General features: G+C 46.1%; 1 protein-coding gene across 8 annotated transcripts in view; it reads left to right on the forward strand.

The window, feature by feature from the left end:
- Nucleotides 1-15712, forward strand: part of LOC138976070 (CAP-Gly domain-containing linker protein 1-like) — a 111077-nt gene that overhangs the window by 36436 nt on the left and 58929 nt on the right. For all 8 annotated transcript variants that reach the window (XM_070348877.1, XM_070348879.1, XM_070348881.1 and 5 more), the window contains 7 exons: nt 621-683; nt 2174-2272; nt 2919-3064; nt 10437-10497; nt 11058-11162; nt 11528-11680; nt 12295-12411. In XM_070348877.1, coding sequence (XP_070204978.1) covers nt 621-683; nt 2174-2272; nt 2919-3064; nt 10437-10497; nt 11058-11162; nt 11528-11680; nt 12295-12411 — 744 coding nt within the window. The remainder of the gene's footprint in view (nt 1-620; nt 684-2173; nt 2273-2918; nt 3065-10436; nt 10498-11057; nt 11163-11527; nt 11681-12294; nt 12412-15712) is intronic.

The following is a 15712-nucleotide window of genomic DNA, read 5'->3' on the forward strand; positions in this document are numbered from 1 at the left end:
ACCATTTTTCAAAAGAATTTTTTTTTCTCAAGAAAACTGCAATTAGGCACAGAAAACATGAAGTGTGCAGCTCTTGGGAAATTCACCTTTTATTTTAATCCCGGGACTAGCGACTGATTGTTAAGCTTTTTCAGGTGTTTGTTTAAAAAAAAAGATCTTAAATGTTTGCAGTGTCTTTTCTTGGTTAAAGGCACAGTCCTTAACCTTTAAACAATTTGACTCACCATCTCAGATCTAGCCACACTTTTACATGGGATAAGACCATCCCTTTGCTTGGACACATACCAAAAGTCAACACCCAGGATCCTCTCTGTGCAGAGCGGAGAATTTGTGGATGAGTTAATTTCTTAAAAAGCCACTGGTGGCAATCTGAAATTAATCAATCAGAAATGTCTCACTCTGTGACAGGAAGCAGTCCAGCTGTTGATTTTTGGTATGTGCCCAAGACGACGGGTGTTCTTATCCAATGTAAAAGCCTGGCTAGAACTGAGACAGTGAGGGGAATGAATCGTTTTACATGGGCAGGAATGTGCCTTTCAAGGGTTCTTGTGTAGCTGTAGACCTTCTCTTTGCTAACTCTTTCCACCTGATCTTTCACTGTTCTGTCAACTAACACACAGACCAACAAAGCGGGACAAAGGCCCAGCACTCTAAACCTCTCGGCCACCACGGCTGCTCTTCAGGTAAGTTGTCTCCCTTTAACATAACCTCCCATCCCATATAATGGCCTTGAAGTATAATGTAAAAATAAGTGCACTATAATTGCCCCTGTATCTATTAAAGGTGTACTGGTTCAAAAAAATGAACTACTGTAAACGTATACAAGTTTGTCTTCAGTTATTCTGCAAGTTTTACTGATATTTTTTCCTGTGAAATTTGTGCTCAGAAAATGTAGTGTTAAGAAGTTCAGTAAAGTATATCTTCGATGCGGTCCTTTGTGCTTCTTTGTTTTTGTCTTATAATAGTTTTAAGATTGTTATAATGTGGTAATTTTGATAGAATAAGCATTTGATGTTGACAATAATTAGCATTTAATCCATTTTTGTCTTTTATCGTCTAGAATTATATGCTTGTAAATCTTGACTATGATATTAGTAGATATTAATTTGTTACTCAACTGCACCAGACTGCCATAAAAAGATTAAGATGACAAAATAGATTTCGGGAGGTAGAAAGCTGCTGAAATCACAAAATTGCTTGCATATATTTATACACACTCAGCTATGTTATATGTTTGTTTGAATTTGTTAAAAGTATAACTCAATTGGAGTGGAATATATTGTGGTAAACTACACCACTAACACCATATTTATGACATTTATACTCAATAGCATATATCTTGATTCGTTATCTTAAAGTCTAATCTATTACTTTTACCCCAACCGTTTGCTTTAACCAACTGCTGTTTGAGTGAAACGATGCTAAGTAACCTCTTTTCACATGAGCCTGAGCTCCAGGTAGAAGCATGGAACTGATTGCTACGGACGCCAGTCAGGAAAAGTTCAATTTGTTATTGAATGACTGAGGACTCGAGGAAGTGGCGACCTGCAAGAACAATTAGGAAGGGAAGGGTTAGATTAGTAACGGCTCTTTGCAATCTTTGCACAATGACAGGACAGTCAAAAGTGGCTGACTGTTGTAGCCAAACCAGCTGAGAGCCATGTTTTACTAATGCCAAAGCAGCTTGTGAATCCTACTGCAGCAGAAGCACTCAGTAGGCGCCTCAGATACCCCTGCTCTGCCTTGAACCGTTTTCATCCCGCACAGAATGATCTCCTGTGCAGTTCCCATGACATGAGAAGTAACTGTCAATTTCAGACTTTTAAAAATCGTAGCAAAGTAACCAAGGGAAGTTTTCCGAAACTGTGAAAAGTAACCCCTCACAACAAGTGGGTCAAATTAGAAACGGAAACAGATATGCACCACATTGCATTATAGGTAACATAAAAGTAAAACTGAAAGTAGGTAGCTTGGTGCACAGCGGGTGTTTTCAAACTTTCCGGGTTCTGCATATGGCTTCTCTAACAGGCAAATTTTATCCCTTTCCTCTCTACATTGTGTTCGATAAAACTACAATTAGACTTCAGTTACTCTCAGGTAAGCTTGTTTTAATTTTGTAAGTTTGCTGGGTTCATGACTGTGTATACATGTACAAGGTGTGTATGCTGTGCAGAAAGCCCTGAAGGAGAAGGAGGAGCATATAGAGCAGCTGCTGAAGGAGAGAGACCTGGAGAGGTCCGAGGTGGCCAGGGCCGCAGCCCAGGTTGATGACGTAAGCACACATTCAGATTGTAGAGTATTTTTATGTTGCTCGCACTGGTCCTGAAGTAGCTAACACAGTTGACTCAGGCTTGAAGTGACAGAAGTAACCGGTTGTGATCTGACAATATCATGTGTGTGTGTGTGTGTGTGTGTGTGTGTGTGTGTGTGTGTGTGTGTGTGTGTGTGTGTGTGTGTGTGTGTGTGTGTGTGTGTGTGTGTGTGTGTGTGTGTGTGACACTGGTTGAAAAGATAGGGCAATGATCACGCTAGTAATTTTACAAACAGGTCTAAACTAACCAACACAGAAAACTTGTCAACAGAATCCAGAACCATGCAGTACCACTATAGCTCAGACCGGTTGATCACTTCAGTTTAGGTGCCAGTAGATTTAAACTGGTAAAATGCAGGAAATTTCCAACTAACGCTGTTCCTGGGACAAAGTTAGTGCACAGCTAGATATGCCTCTGCGTTGATCTTCGGTTTTTAAAATGACCCTTTAACTAACCTGCTTTACAGATCTGTTGTCATGGCAGTGTATGCACACCTGCATGCTCACAGTTTTACACACACACGTTTAGACACGCAGACATTTATTTTCTGCATGTAAACACATTTGTAGCATGCGCACACTTATACAAGGTTACTGTGTGTTGCAGGCTGAAGGTCAGCTTACATCGATGAGGTCAGAACAGGAACGTTTCCGTGGCGACGCAGAGGAGTTGATAGCTCGTCTACGAGCGCAGGTGACAGAGCTGGACAAAGAAAAGGAGGACCTCAACACCAAACTGGAAGATGAACAGAGGTAAGAGATGAACCAAGGAGTTCTGCATTTTGGTACAGTGGAACCTCTTTAAGACCTCCAATTTATTACTTTCTCCTTTTTAAGACCTGGTTTTCTGAGTTTTGAAGGGGGGTTCGACTGTTCTGGGGCAGAAGTGAGGATTCACATTGTCTGAGACCACATCCGGTTTAAAGTCAGCACGAATAAATCGCAAGTGAAGGGCATGTTGTTTGAGATTGAAGAAAGAGGCCTACTTCAGAACTCTCCGACACTCTGTTTGTCATCTACCAGCGATCTGCACAAGAATTTGCATAACGCACGCCCTCTGGAACCAGAATCTAAATAAAACTTTTCGTGTGAACCTACCAGCACAACTTGTAATGCGTTAATATCTATGCTTCCATCAGAGGGTTGACTATAAAGATATGATTGGCCACAAATACATTGGTCTGTACTGACACATCTGTGACACTTTATTTTTTAACCAGGCATCTTGGCGTGTGTGTGTGTGTGTGTTTAATTGGAAATTAAATAACATATTCTTACTCCGAATCACATTAGCATTGAGTCACCTGAGATGCTTATCACTGAAAAACGCTTACCCGGCTAAAAATTTTAAAGGGAAGCAACCCCATCACCAAAACGAAAGTGAAAGTAGCTTGGTAATGGGCCAGCACACTGGGAGTTACCTCCCATACGGGTGTGTGCCACGCCACTTCCTCTAGGAACACGTGCCTATTCTCATACGTCTTTTTCACCTCGGAGAGGACGGTTCACTTTTTGACGCTCTGTGGCTGACCTTGTGTGTTTGAGTGACACCCGCCGGCCACGTTACCCAGCTTTTCTGCTCGCCTTGCCTTCAGTTTGGTGAGCTCGTTCCCGTTTGTTGTTGGTTGTTTGCGCTGTTTTCGTTACTGTACGTTGTCCGTTTTTTGCGGACTTGTGTGTCAGTGACTTGCGTGTTTCGCCATTTTGTTGTGTGAGTTAGTTAGCTAGCTCGTATGACTTTGCTCGTAGCTCTGCGTGCCCCTTTCTGTGTTGGGCAAGTGTAGCTATAGTATTTTGTTGACGCGAAAGTGTGTGTGTTTACTGTGTTTTCAGTCGTTTAGACTTACGTTTCAGTAAATTTTTTCGCGTTGCCACGTGTTGTTGACCGGCGTGTCAGTGACTTGCGTGTTTCGCCATTTTGTTGTGTGAGTTAGTTTTCTGGCTCGTGTGACTTTGTTTGTAGCTCTACGTGCCTCTGTTTTTGTGGGGCAAGTTTAGCTATCGTATTTTGTCGACGCGAAAGAGTGTGTGTTTACTGTGTTTTCAGTCGTTTAGACTTACGTGTCAGTAAATTTTTTCGCGTTGCCACGTGTTGTTGACTTGTGTGTCAGTTACTTGCGTGTTTCGCCATTTTGTTGTGTGAGTTAGTTTACTAGCTCGTGTGACTTTGTTTGTAGCTCTACGTGCCTCTGTTTTTGTTAGGCAAGTGTAGCTATCGTAATTTGTTAACGCGAAAGTGTGTGTTTTTACTGAGTTTTCAGTCGTTTAGACTTACGTTCAGTAAAATGTTTTCGTGTTGTTTACATGGATTTGACAGCATGTCTGATTCAGACAAGCGCTGTGGCAAGTCGGACCCAAGGGGAAATTTAAGCCTTAGGCTTCTTTTTAAGCAGTTTTACTTGTACAGACCAAGAACGTAGCACTTTGTTGTCTGTACCTATTTCGGCGCCTTGCGCTGTTACTACTTCTGCTATCTTTTGCGGCGCCTAGCGCTACTGTTACGTCTGCTCCGGTTCTCTACTACGGAGACTTCGTCCTCGTTGTTAGCACCTATGCAGGGTGCGTTGGTTCCTTTCTGTTTTAGACACTGGTTCCGGAAATCCGCAGCTTGGTGCAGGCAGAGTTCCAGCGTTCCGTCGCCAGTTGTTTGGCGTTTCCGGCATCTGGCAGTGACGTCCGGGCGTTGGCTTCCGTGTCTTTGCCTTCCATTTCCGGTTTGGAGCAGCGTCCTCCCTCTTCAGCTGCGGCTGGTAAGCAGAGCTGGTCCGATAGCCCTCGTGAGGCGCCTGGACGTTCTCTCTCGGGAGACAGCTCTTTCGCTTCGGGTCACGACCGATACCATGCTGATCTTTCATTTCCGGCGATAACCTACGAGGCCCCGAACTTGATCGAACAGCGGCGGCAGTCGGTTTCGGCTGCCGCATTTCCGGCACTTGCCGGAAGTGATGATCCGTCCGCTCCGGCACGCTACGGCGGTCGCGGCAGGATGGAGTATTCACTGACTTCCGGTCCTTCCGGATCGCGAAGTCAACCAGTGCAGCCTTCGTTTCCGCATTGCGCGGTTCCGTCGGCTACACTACCGGCTCTCGCCGGAAGTGATGATCCGTCCACGCAGGCACGCTACGGCGGCTGCGGCAGGATGGAGTATTCTCTGACTTCCGGTCCTTCCGGATCACGAAGTCAACCAGTGCAGCCTTCACTTCCGCATTGCGCGGTTTCCGACGGCTACACTTCCGGTTTCGGCCGGACACGCTGCTTCCTCTTCTGGTGCTTCCTTCCGGATACCAGTGGGTGGATTCCAGCGTACGCCTTCTGGCCTGTTAGTGCCTAGGCTTGAGCAGGCATCACTCCACTCTGATGGGGGAGTGACGTCAGCTCATCCAGCTCCGGTTTTTCCGGATAGTCGTCCTGCCTACCCTTTACCTTCACAAGGTTCTGGGATGCAGGATGATGTTCGTGCACAGGCGTTTCCGGTTTCCGGTTTGCCTGGGCATGCTTCTGCTTCCGGAACTGGTGTTTTTGGTTTCAGTGCAGCCTTCGCTTCCGCATTGCGCGGTTCTGTCGGCTGCACTACCGGCACTCGCCGGAGGTGATGATCCGTCCACGCAGGCACGCTACGGCGGCTGCGGCAGTATGGAGTTTTCACTGACTTCCGGTCCTTCCGGATTACGAAGTCAACCAGTGCAGCCTTCAATTCCGCATTGCGCGGTTTCGTCGACTACACTTCCGGTTTCGACCGGACACGCTGCTTCCTCTTCTGGTGCTTCCTTCCGGATATCAGAGGGTGGATTCCAGCGTACGCCTTCCGGCCATTTAGTGCCTAGGCTTGAGCAGGCATCACTCCACTCGGATGGGGGAGTGACGTCAGCTCATCCAGCTCCGGTTTTTACGGATGGTCGTCCTGCCTACCCTTACCTTCACAAGGTTCTGGGTTGCAGGATAATGTTCGTGCACAGGCATTCCGGTTTCCGGTTTGCCAGGGCATGCTTCTGCTTCCGGAACTGGTGGTTTTGGTCATGGTTCCATGTGTGACTATTCTGATGCTCCATCAGTGGTCAACGAGGAGTCTCGGGGCGTGTTTCCGTCGAAGCTCAAGTCTGTTCTTGACATCGCGGCGGAAGTAGTGTCTCGTTTTTTCCCCGAAGGGGTGGTGGCTGCGGACTCTTCCGCTCCGTTCGATCCTTCGGCCATGGCGGACTTCCGGCCGGCACAGGAAGATGTTTCTTCCTTCCGGTTCGCCGAGTCTCCGTCAGTGGCTTACCAACTTTCGCATTCGCTGGTTCGTCCAGCACATGCGGGGAGTGGTATTCGGCCAGTGCCTGTTCCGTTACTGCTTCCTTTTGGTCCAGTTCCGGAATCAGCTCAGCAGTGGGTGGCGTCGGCTTCTCAAGCCTCTTCCTTTGTGCCTACGGGCAATAGGAAGCTTAGCTTGTCCACTCAGAGCCAGAGCTGGCTGGCGTCTTTTGCACTCCCTAGGGCTACCCTTCCGGTTCCCCGGGAATTGCTGCCTCTTCTGGCTAAACCGATCAAGCTTGATCTGGTTCTGCCGGTTTCTGAGGCTTCCCTCCTCTCTGCTGAGGAGGTTGGACGTCGGCAGATCGAACTGTCCTCCGTTGCGGAGACTCTTGTTCGGACTCTGTATCGGGCATTGATCGATTCGCTGGTTCCTTTCACTCTCAGTGAAGAACAAAATGCGGACGATGTCTCTGCGCTTTTTTACCGCCTTGGCCAAGGTCAATGAGGAACAATTGCGTCTTTCCTCTCTACAGTACACCCAAGCGGTCCTCTGTAGGAGGGATCTCTTCCTCTCGCAGTCCCAGTTCACGGAGCTGGCTACTAGGGAGACCTTGAGAGTCTCCCCGGTCTCAGAGGAATCTCGCTTCTGTTCTCTGGCAATGGATGCCAGACAGAAGGAGATTCAGTCGAACAAGGACAGTCAGTTCCTCGACTTCACTCTGCAGGGGGTGAAACAGTCTAAGCCTTCTAAGCAAAAGCAGGCTCAGACATGTCGAACCTCAAGCCAGCTCAGAAGCGGCAGGCTCTGCCGGTCGCTCGTGGCAGGAAGAAGATGACGGCATCGGGGAGGGGGTGCGGCGGCTCTGGGAGTAAGCCACACCCCCAATGAAGCGCTCCCGATCTCACCCCCCTCCCGCCTTCCACCTTGGTGATGGCGGGAGGCCCCTCCCGTGCGCTTTCTCGTTGGATGTTGGTAGTAGACAGCCAATGGACTGTGGGAGTGGTGAGATCGGGCTTCCGCCTGCTCTGACGGGAGGAAAAGGCGCCTCTTACCCGAGTGCCACCGCGGTTCAAGCCCATCTTCTCGCAGGAAGCATGTTCCGTCTTGCAGTCGGAAATTGCCTCCCTGGAGCAGAAGGGCGCGGTGGAGAGAGTTCGGGTCCATAGCTCCCTGGGATTTTAGGGCGTCTTTTCGCCGTTCCCAAAGCGTCAGGAGGACGGCGTCCCGTGTTGGATTTATCTCTCCTCAACACTTTCTTGAGTGAGATAAAAGACAAGATGGAGACGCCAGCCTCGGTCCGAGACTCTCTCCGCCCAGGAGACTGGGTGACCTCGATCGATCTCACGGACGCATACTTTCATTCTTATGCATCCGGCCGACCGGAAATGGCTTTGTTTCCGGTGGGGAGATCAGATCTACCAGTTTCGCGCACTCCCTTTCGGGCTGTCCCTCGCACCATGGATTTTCACCATGGTGGTGAGACAGGTCTGTGCACTGGTGAGGTCCTAGGGTATCCGCCTGCGGGTTTATCTGGACGACTGATTCATCATGAACCAGTCCCAGAGCGGCTGTTCGCAAGATACCCTGATGGTTCTTCGAGAATCCAACTTGTTGGGGTTCTCGATCAACCAGGGAAAGTCGGAGCTGACCCCGTCACAGACATTCACTTATCTGGGGATGTCTTTCGACACGGTCGCGTGGACTGTCCAGCCTTCTCAGAGAAGGGTGCACAAGCTCCAAGCTCAGATTTGCTCCACTTTGCCTCTCCTGATGGCTTCCATCCGTCTGGACTTGGTGGCTCGCTCGCATAGAGCGTCCACCTCGTCAGTTTATGCTTCCCACTGGAAGGCATGGACTGCCTGGTGTTCAGCTACAGGGGTGAGTTCGGTGGCTCCGCGCTCTATTCAGGTCGCCAACCGCCTCTCTTTCATGTCTTCGCAGGGCGCCTCAGGCTCCTCGTTGAGGGTCCGGCGCTTCGCTATCTCGGCGACTCTTAAGCAGATCGGTCGGTCTGTTCGAGTCGGGGGCGTTATAGCTGCAGTCATTAAAAGGGCTGCTCTTAAGGAAACTAAAGCTCGTTTGCCCGCTCCCAAGTGGGACTTGTTTTTAATTCTGGAATTCCTACGTTCTGCGGATTTTGAGCCTTTGAGCGAGGCCATTCTGTTCAATGTCACTCGCAAAGCGCTGGTTCTTCTTTTGTTGGCAACGGCCCGACGGGGTAGCGAGGTCCACGCCCTGTCGGGTCATATCTCCTTTTAGTCGGACGGTTCCGCATCTTTGCGTTTCCGGCCCGATTTCCTGGCCAAGAATCAGTCTCCGGGGCAGGCCTCTCCGCTGGTTAGAGTCAAGGCTCTGATCAGCGCGTTGGCCCCGGATGACCTTGATTCGGTCAATTGCCCTGTGAGGGCTCTTCGTCTGTACTTAGCCCGGACTCGGCCGTTTCGGTCTAGTTCTCAGAAGTTGCTGTTTATCTCGCCCTTTTCTAGGCGCGAGTAAGATTTGTCGAAGGTATCGTTGGCCTGGTGGGTGTCCTCGCTCATTAAGCAAGCTTATGAGTGGAGTCGCACAAAGAGGGGGGGGGGGGGGTCATGCCCTCCTTGCCACTTGACTCGGCCCGAGCCCATGAAATGAGGGTGTGGGCATCCTCTCTGGCAGTACTGCGCTCCAGATGTCTAGAGGAGGTGCTGACAATTGCGTTTTGGCGTTCTGAAGATGTTTTCATAAACTTTTATCTTCGGGACGTCTCGGCTCTTCGACAGGATGGCTCCAGAGGCCTTCCAGCTCTCATAGCAGCAGGTCAGTTCCTGTCCAGAACTTGATGGTGAGTTTTGATTCATTTCTAGCCCACCGCCTTGTTGATGTTATCTGCTAATGTGATTCGGAGTAAGAATATGTTATTTAATGGAAAATTTCCTAGATAAATTTTCATTTAATTAATATACTTACCCGAATCACATACTGTATTCCCTCCCACCTGCCCCGCGTATGGTTTTAAGATTTTTAAAGCCGTATGAGAATAGGCACGTGTTCCTAGAGGAAGTGGCGTGGCACACACCCGTATGGGAGGTAACTCCCAGTGTGCTGGCCCATTACCAAGCTACTTTCACTTTCGTTTTGGTGATGGGGTTGCTTCCCTTTAAAATTTTTAGCCGGGTAAGCGTTTTTCAGTGATAAGCATCTCAGGTGACTCAATGCTAATGTGATTCGGGTAAGTATATTAATTAAATGAAAATTTATCTAGGAAATTTTCCATTTTCCTATGTTGATTGTAGATGATTTATTGTACATTGTTTATGTATCTCCATGGTATTGTCCATAAGTGGCTAATGTGTTGTTGTAAGTTAATTATTACGTCATTTTGCTAGAAAGTATGTATTTGATGTTATGTTGACGGGCGCAGTGGCGTGGTGGTAAGACGTCGGCCTCCTAATCGGGAGGTCGTGAGTTCGAATCCCGGTCGCTGCCGCCTGGTGGGTTAAGAGTGGAGATTTTTTCGATCTCCCAGGTCAACTTATGTGCAGACCTGCTAGTGACTTAACCCCCTTCGTGTGTACACGCAAGCACAAGACCAAGTGCGCACGGAAAAGATCCTGTAATCCATGTCGGAGTTCGGTGGGTTATGGAAACACGAAAATACCCAGCATGCCTACTCAACAAAAGCGGAGTGAAGCTGACTATGCTCTCAGAGTATAGTGTGGGGAACCCAAATGGGCAAACGAGCTCACACGTAACCAGACAATTCTGGAACGCTGAAGAAGAAGAAGATGTTATGTTAAATAGTATGTTCTTATTCATAGTGAATATGTAAAGCGCGGAGAGCATAGATTACTGTGGTTCGCACTATATAAGCTGTCATTATTATTATTATGATGTTTATTTTTGTTCCAGGCGGGTTGAGGACCTACAGTTCCAGATAGAAGAGGAAGTGATTTGTAAAGATGACCTGGAGGTATGTGGAGGTTTTGTCTCGCTTCTTGGATGTACCTGATAGCTGTTTCCATTTTATTTTTACCTTAATTCCGCCAGTGCAAACAACCCAACCCCATCTTGCCATATCTCCTTCAAAACAAGTCGCTTGAAGCGATATAAAAACATTTAGTTAATCCGAAACTAAAAGATCAACACTAAAAAAACAGCCATCACGGAGACTACATGTACAAAGGCTTATCTGAGACAGGTCCAGCTGACGTCTCCGCGAAGCATGCAATCGTTGTGCCTAATTTGTAAGTAAAGTTTTATGAAGATCGGTCCAGTTGTTCAGTTGTTTTCTCGGAATCACTCTACACGCGAACACACACACGGACACGACCACCCTCTTCTCGATTCCCAGTCTATGTTAAAACAAAGGGGGGGAAAAAAGAAGACTTCAAAACCAATGCAAGCTGGCAATAAAGTTTCTTTAGAAAAGGGGAAAACACGTGAACGTGTTCTGTTAATTTGTAAAAATAAAAAGTTTCCAAGCTTTTAGACTGTGGAAGAGCACTGCATTTTGATTCTGTTTGCTTTCAGACAAACAAAGAAGAAGATGAGATGCGTTTGCGAGAAGCAGAGAAAAACTACGGCAAAGAAAAGAAAAAATCGGATGCTTTACAAAAAGAACTGGACGCACTGAAGGTAAGGGGTATCTCATCAAAATTGTGATTTCTTGACAAATACCATTTTACAAATATTAGAACATTGTTTGTTTTCATTAAATTCAGTCATGTCAAGTGTTAATTTGCTAGCTTTCCAATGGCAGGAAGAGGCCTGAAAATGCCAACAATGGGACGAGAAAGTATGAAATGAACTCCTGTGCTTGTTTTCAGACATCGTCATAAGTGCAACAGACAGAAGTAAAGCAGCAGTCTGTGATCATTTTCCCCCTTTGTCCCCCTGACCTCTTTATATCTCTTCAATTTCCCTGCACGGCGGTCTCCAACAGCATTAACTGTTGAAGAGACGTTGAACGACAATAACCAACCATCCCTGCCCGTTTTCAGGCGGCGTCCGAAGCGCAACAGACAAAGTTGAAACAGCAGTCGACCACAGAGACCACATTCCTGGACCAGATCGAGGAGCTGACCCACAAGCTGTCCCAGGCTGAGAACCGGGTCAAGCAGTTTGAGACGTCTCGTCTCGAAGACGGGGCTAAGGTCAGTGTGTATTAGGATAATCCCCGCCGTGCCTGGTGGGTTCAGGGTGTATGGCTGCCTAAATTGTGAGGTAAAAGCGCTCATACATGTACAAAATACGGGAGTTTTAGCCCATGAACGCAAAAGAAGAAGTATGTGTTAGGATAAAGAAGGTCTCTCAAGACTCATCATGGTTGAGAAATATCTGTAACACTGCTAACAATATTCAGTGTCAATCTAAAGCACATGAAATAGGACTTTTTTTTATGTCAAATTTTTGAAAATTTCTTTATTTCAGAGTGTTTCTCAGGAGGAGGGCACACCCCAGTACGGTTTTTATTCATATATTCCCCAGTAGAATTTTGGTTTTGAAGTGCTGGAAATTACTCATAAATGCTGTCCGTGATAATCAACAGAACTGCATTATTGCCTCTTTAGCTTAGAAAATGGTTGAACACATCAATGCAAGAAAAAGAAAAAAAGTAGCGCCATACAGTATGGCAGCACACTTTCCCACGGGAGAAAGTAACCCGAATTTCCTCACAGGATCATATGAATTTACCTTACCTTACCTTACCTTACCTTACCTTACCTTAACTTACCTTAAGTACCTGCATGTTTTGCTCTGTTTTCAGTCGAGCCAGGTGAGCCTGGAAATTAACGAGAAATCTGCTAGGATCCAGGAGCTTGAGGATCAAGTGCTGACACAGCGCAAAGAGCTCAAACATGCACAGGAACAGCTGCAGGAAGTCGTGAGTATACACACAATTTTGTCACGCCTATATAGCACACATAGTGTTGTGTTTGGATTCCTTGTTGCGAGTGTGTTTCTCTTTCTCCCAAATTTGATGTTTTCTTTACTTTTTCATGGGTGTTACTCTTCCGGCTTTTGCCGGATTTCCGGTTTTTGAAAAAATGAGAAGCCGGAAATTCCGGTTTTTAAAAAAAAAAAAAAAAAAAAAGCTTCGTTTCGCTAAGTTGAAATAACGAGCAGCGGTTCCGATCCGACTTTTGACACCGGTTCGCGTGCTTTCTCGGTTCGCTCCCTTGGATTTGCCGCCATCTTGCTTATTATGATTTGGTTTCGTCGGTGTCCAGAAACTTTCTTTCAAACTTGAGCATTTTGCTCGATCAAAATGCCTTACATCAGTGATGATGTCGATCCTTCTAAACTTGAAAAACTAGAGGAAGGTGTTACAAACAAGTGGAGGTGGGAATGGTTGTTGGAAAAAAACGGTGATTTTGCTTGGTTGATTGGGACAGTAAAGTATCCCATTTGTATTATTTTTGTAGACTTTTTTTGTTTCTGCTTCTTTTCTTCTTGTATGGTTTCTGACTGTGAGAATGCTGGAAATGGCCACTATATGCTTTCATTTTGGCAAATTTGCTTCAGCTGTTGCCCCCCTGAACCCCCCAACGGGGCACTGCCCCTGTGCCCCGCCGGGGCCTCGGCGGCCCCTGGACCCCTGCCTTTCAGGGTTTTTTATTTTTCCCAGTAACACCCATGCTTCTTTCTTTCACTTGTTAAGTTTGTTTGTTTGTAATCTGTGTGGTTGTTTGTGTGTGCGTGTGTGTGTGTGCGTGCGCATGCATGTGTGTGTGTGTGTGTGTGTGTGTGTGTGTGTGTGTGTGTGTGTGTTTGATCCTTCATGTATGCACACACTCGTTTGACTGTTTGTCTCCCTTTCACAGATGGTGCACATGTCTGCTTTCATATTACAAGTGTTGTTTTGTGAAAGATAGTTTCAAGTTGTTTGTTGAAGTGAGTCTTAACTTGTAATATTGTGTTTCTGTGTATGCTGTTTTTCGGAGGGTATGTTTGTATTACTTGTTTGTCAAGTTGGCCTTGGTCGGAAGATTACTGTTTAACTCAATAACTCAATTGTCTTACTGAATATTTTTCTGTGCTTGAGCCAAAGCCGAGTGCTGTTATGCTTTGTCCAAATATATAGCACATCTTTTATGGGCAGAGATTTTTACTCTTTTCAATCTTCCACTTTCATATTGCTAAAAGGAGTGTTTAGAAGCCATGTATTTTACACAAATAGCATTGCCACTGCAGAATTGCAAGCTTTTCTTACCTATGCATGTGATCTGTAATGTGGAAGGCTGTTTTTTTATGGGTACAGATGTTTTAGATTTTTTTTAGAGTGGATTTTTTTTTCTTTTCTTTAGTTGAAAGCTCTCTCTTGTGTGTCTTAAGCGTTCTGAGACTGTCTTTGCTCAGTGTTTTCACTGTTGGATGGTAGTTGCCTGCGTGTGAGTTAACTCCCCTTTATGTAGTTTGATTGGAATGGACTGGCCTTCAGAGTAGAGTTACCTTTTCTTTAGAGGTTAAATTAGAAATATCTGATAGTATAAAACATTGCAACCGTGTTTGTAATAAGCAAAATATATGCTTGCATGACAGCTTAATTAACTAACAGCATGAATATGACAGCAGATGAAAACGGATGACGATATTTGAGACGGCACATTGAACACAAGTTAATGTATCAAATAGCAATCCCACGTTTTCTTCAGCTCATGCAGAAAATGACCTTTCAGAGTAAGTCTAGAAACAGAAACATTAGTCAAGGCCGTTCATAAAACTGTTTTCCCCACTGACTGTGGATTAGTGTTTCCCGTAGTTTACATCAGTTCTGTTGTCCCTGTTGATGGTGTTGTTCTCAGTGGTTTTCTGACATCAGAAACTGTGGTGTCGCCTTGCTACAGACTTGAAGACCTCACATTGTGGAAAGTCTTTGGAAAACAACAACACGTTTTTAACATGCACATTGGTTGGCCTAGCTGGCATTCCTTGATTGGAAGAAAGTTGCAAATTGAATTTCTAATTCACATGTAAAAATTTAAAGAAATCATTGAAGCTCTCAGAGAAAGAAACATTTTAATGGCGTCTGAGTTTGTTCAATTATTGCGTCTTGTGCGAAATGTTAATTGGGGCAGTTAGCTTTTGTGTTAGATACCTTTTGGAACCACATGTATTGACACTAAAGGCTGTGGCCTGGTGGAAGGTGCATGTTGCACAAGGATGGATCAGTCCCAGGGTCTATTTCTGGTCAGAGCAGGAAGCAAAATTCATCAAGTTTCTTCAAGTCAGCCTGGCCCATCTGCATATGTACAGCCTACAACAAGATTGTGGTGTGAAATGAAGATTTTGTGATCAGCAAGGTTCAAAAGTGAATGTGATAGCTGTGAGATATGAACAAATCAAAGCAATATATGAATGCAATCCCTTGAAAATAGCAATTGGCCTGCTGTGTGGAGGGAAAATAAATGTCCACATACTCAATACTCCCAAAATGATGAGCCCAAAGGAAGAACCATACATACAGCAGAAAACAGAAGGAAACAGGGATTCGCAATTGCTCTGCAGAACTCTGACTTCGGAATTGTACAGTAAACTCCATCAAATCTGTAGAAACTCTGTTTGAAAGTTAGTCCATTGCCAGTCAAACCGCTGTTGGGAAAACTAAACAGTATTAGCAAATGAATTCGAATCTGATTCTGAGTTTAATGTGAGTACACCAACAGTTTAGAAACCCTTGAAACGATGCTCCTTCCCCCTCCTCAAAATGAGCTTAGTTGTTGAATGGCCTTGACCTTGTTTCTGTATGTGGGTTGTCAGCTATCATCGCTACGACAGCTTCAGGAGCTGTTAATGAAACCCAACACCTAGTACTTAGCTGCAAGGTCTCCGTACCCTCCGTCCACCCATCTTGACTCCGTCCTTCCGTCCGTCCGTCTTTCTATGCCTGGCCCCTTTCTCCGGCCTTGTGGTCATGTGACTAACACTTGCACGCCACGGGTTGAGAAAGTGGGACAGGGAGGCGTGCGGCAGATGTTGCCGCGCCCAGGGTAAGGGATAGACCACACATTGCTTTTCACGCTTTGGTTCCTTCGTGTTTGTGTGTATACGTTCCACTTTTGTGTGCATGTGGTGGTTTTAACGTGCCTAATGCTTCTGCTCAATGCTCCTAGTGTTCAAATGCTCCTTCAGCTTCTGCTGTGCTATTCAATAACAGACTCCCGTCCTTACGGACTTTGTTTTCT

This window comes from Littorina saxatilis, linkage group LG9 (genome assembly GCF_037325665.1).
Source record: "Littorina saxatilis isolate snail1 linkage group LG9, US_GU_Lsax_2.0, whole genome shotgun sequence".
Classification (NCBI taxonomy): domain Eukaryota; kingdom Metazoa; phylum Mollusca; class Gastropoda; order Littorinimorpha; family Littorinidae; genus Littorina; species Littorina saxatilis.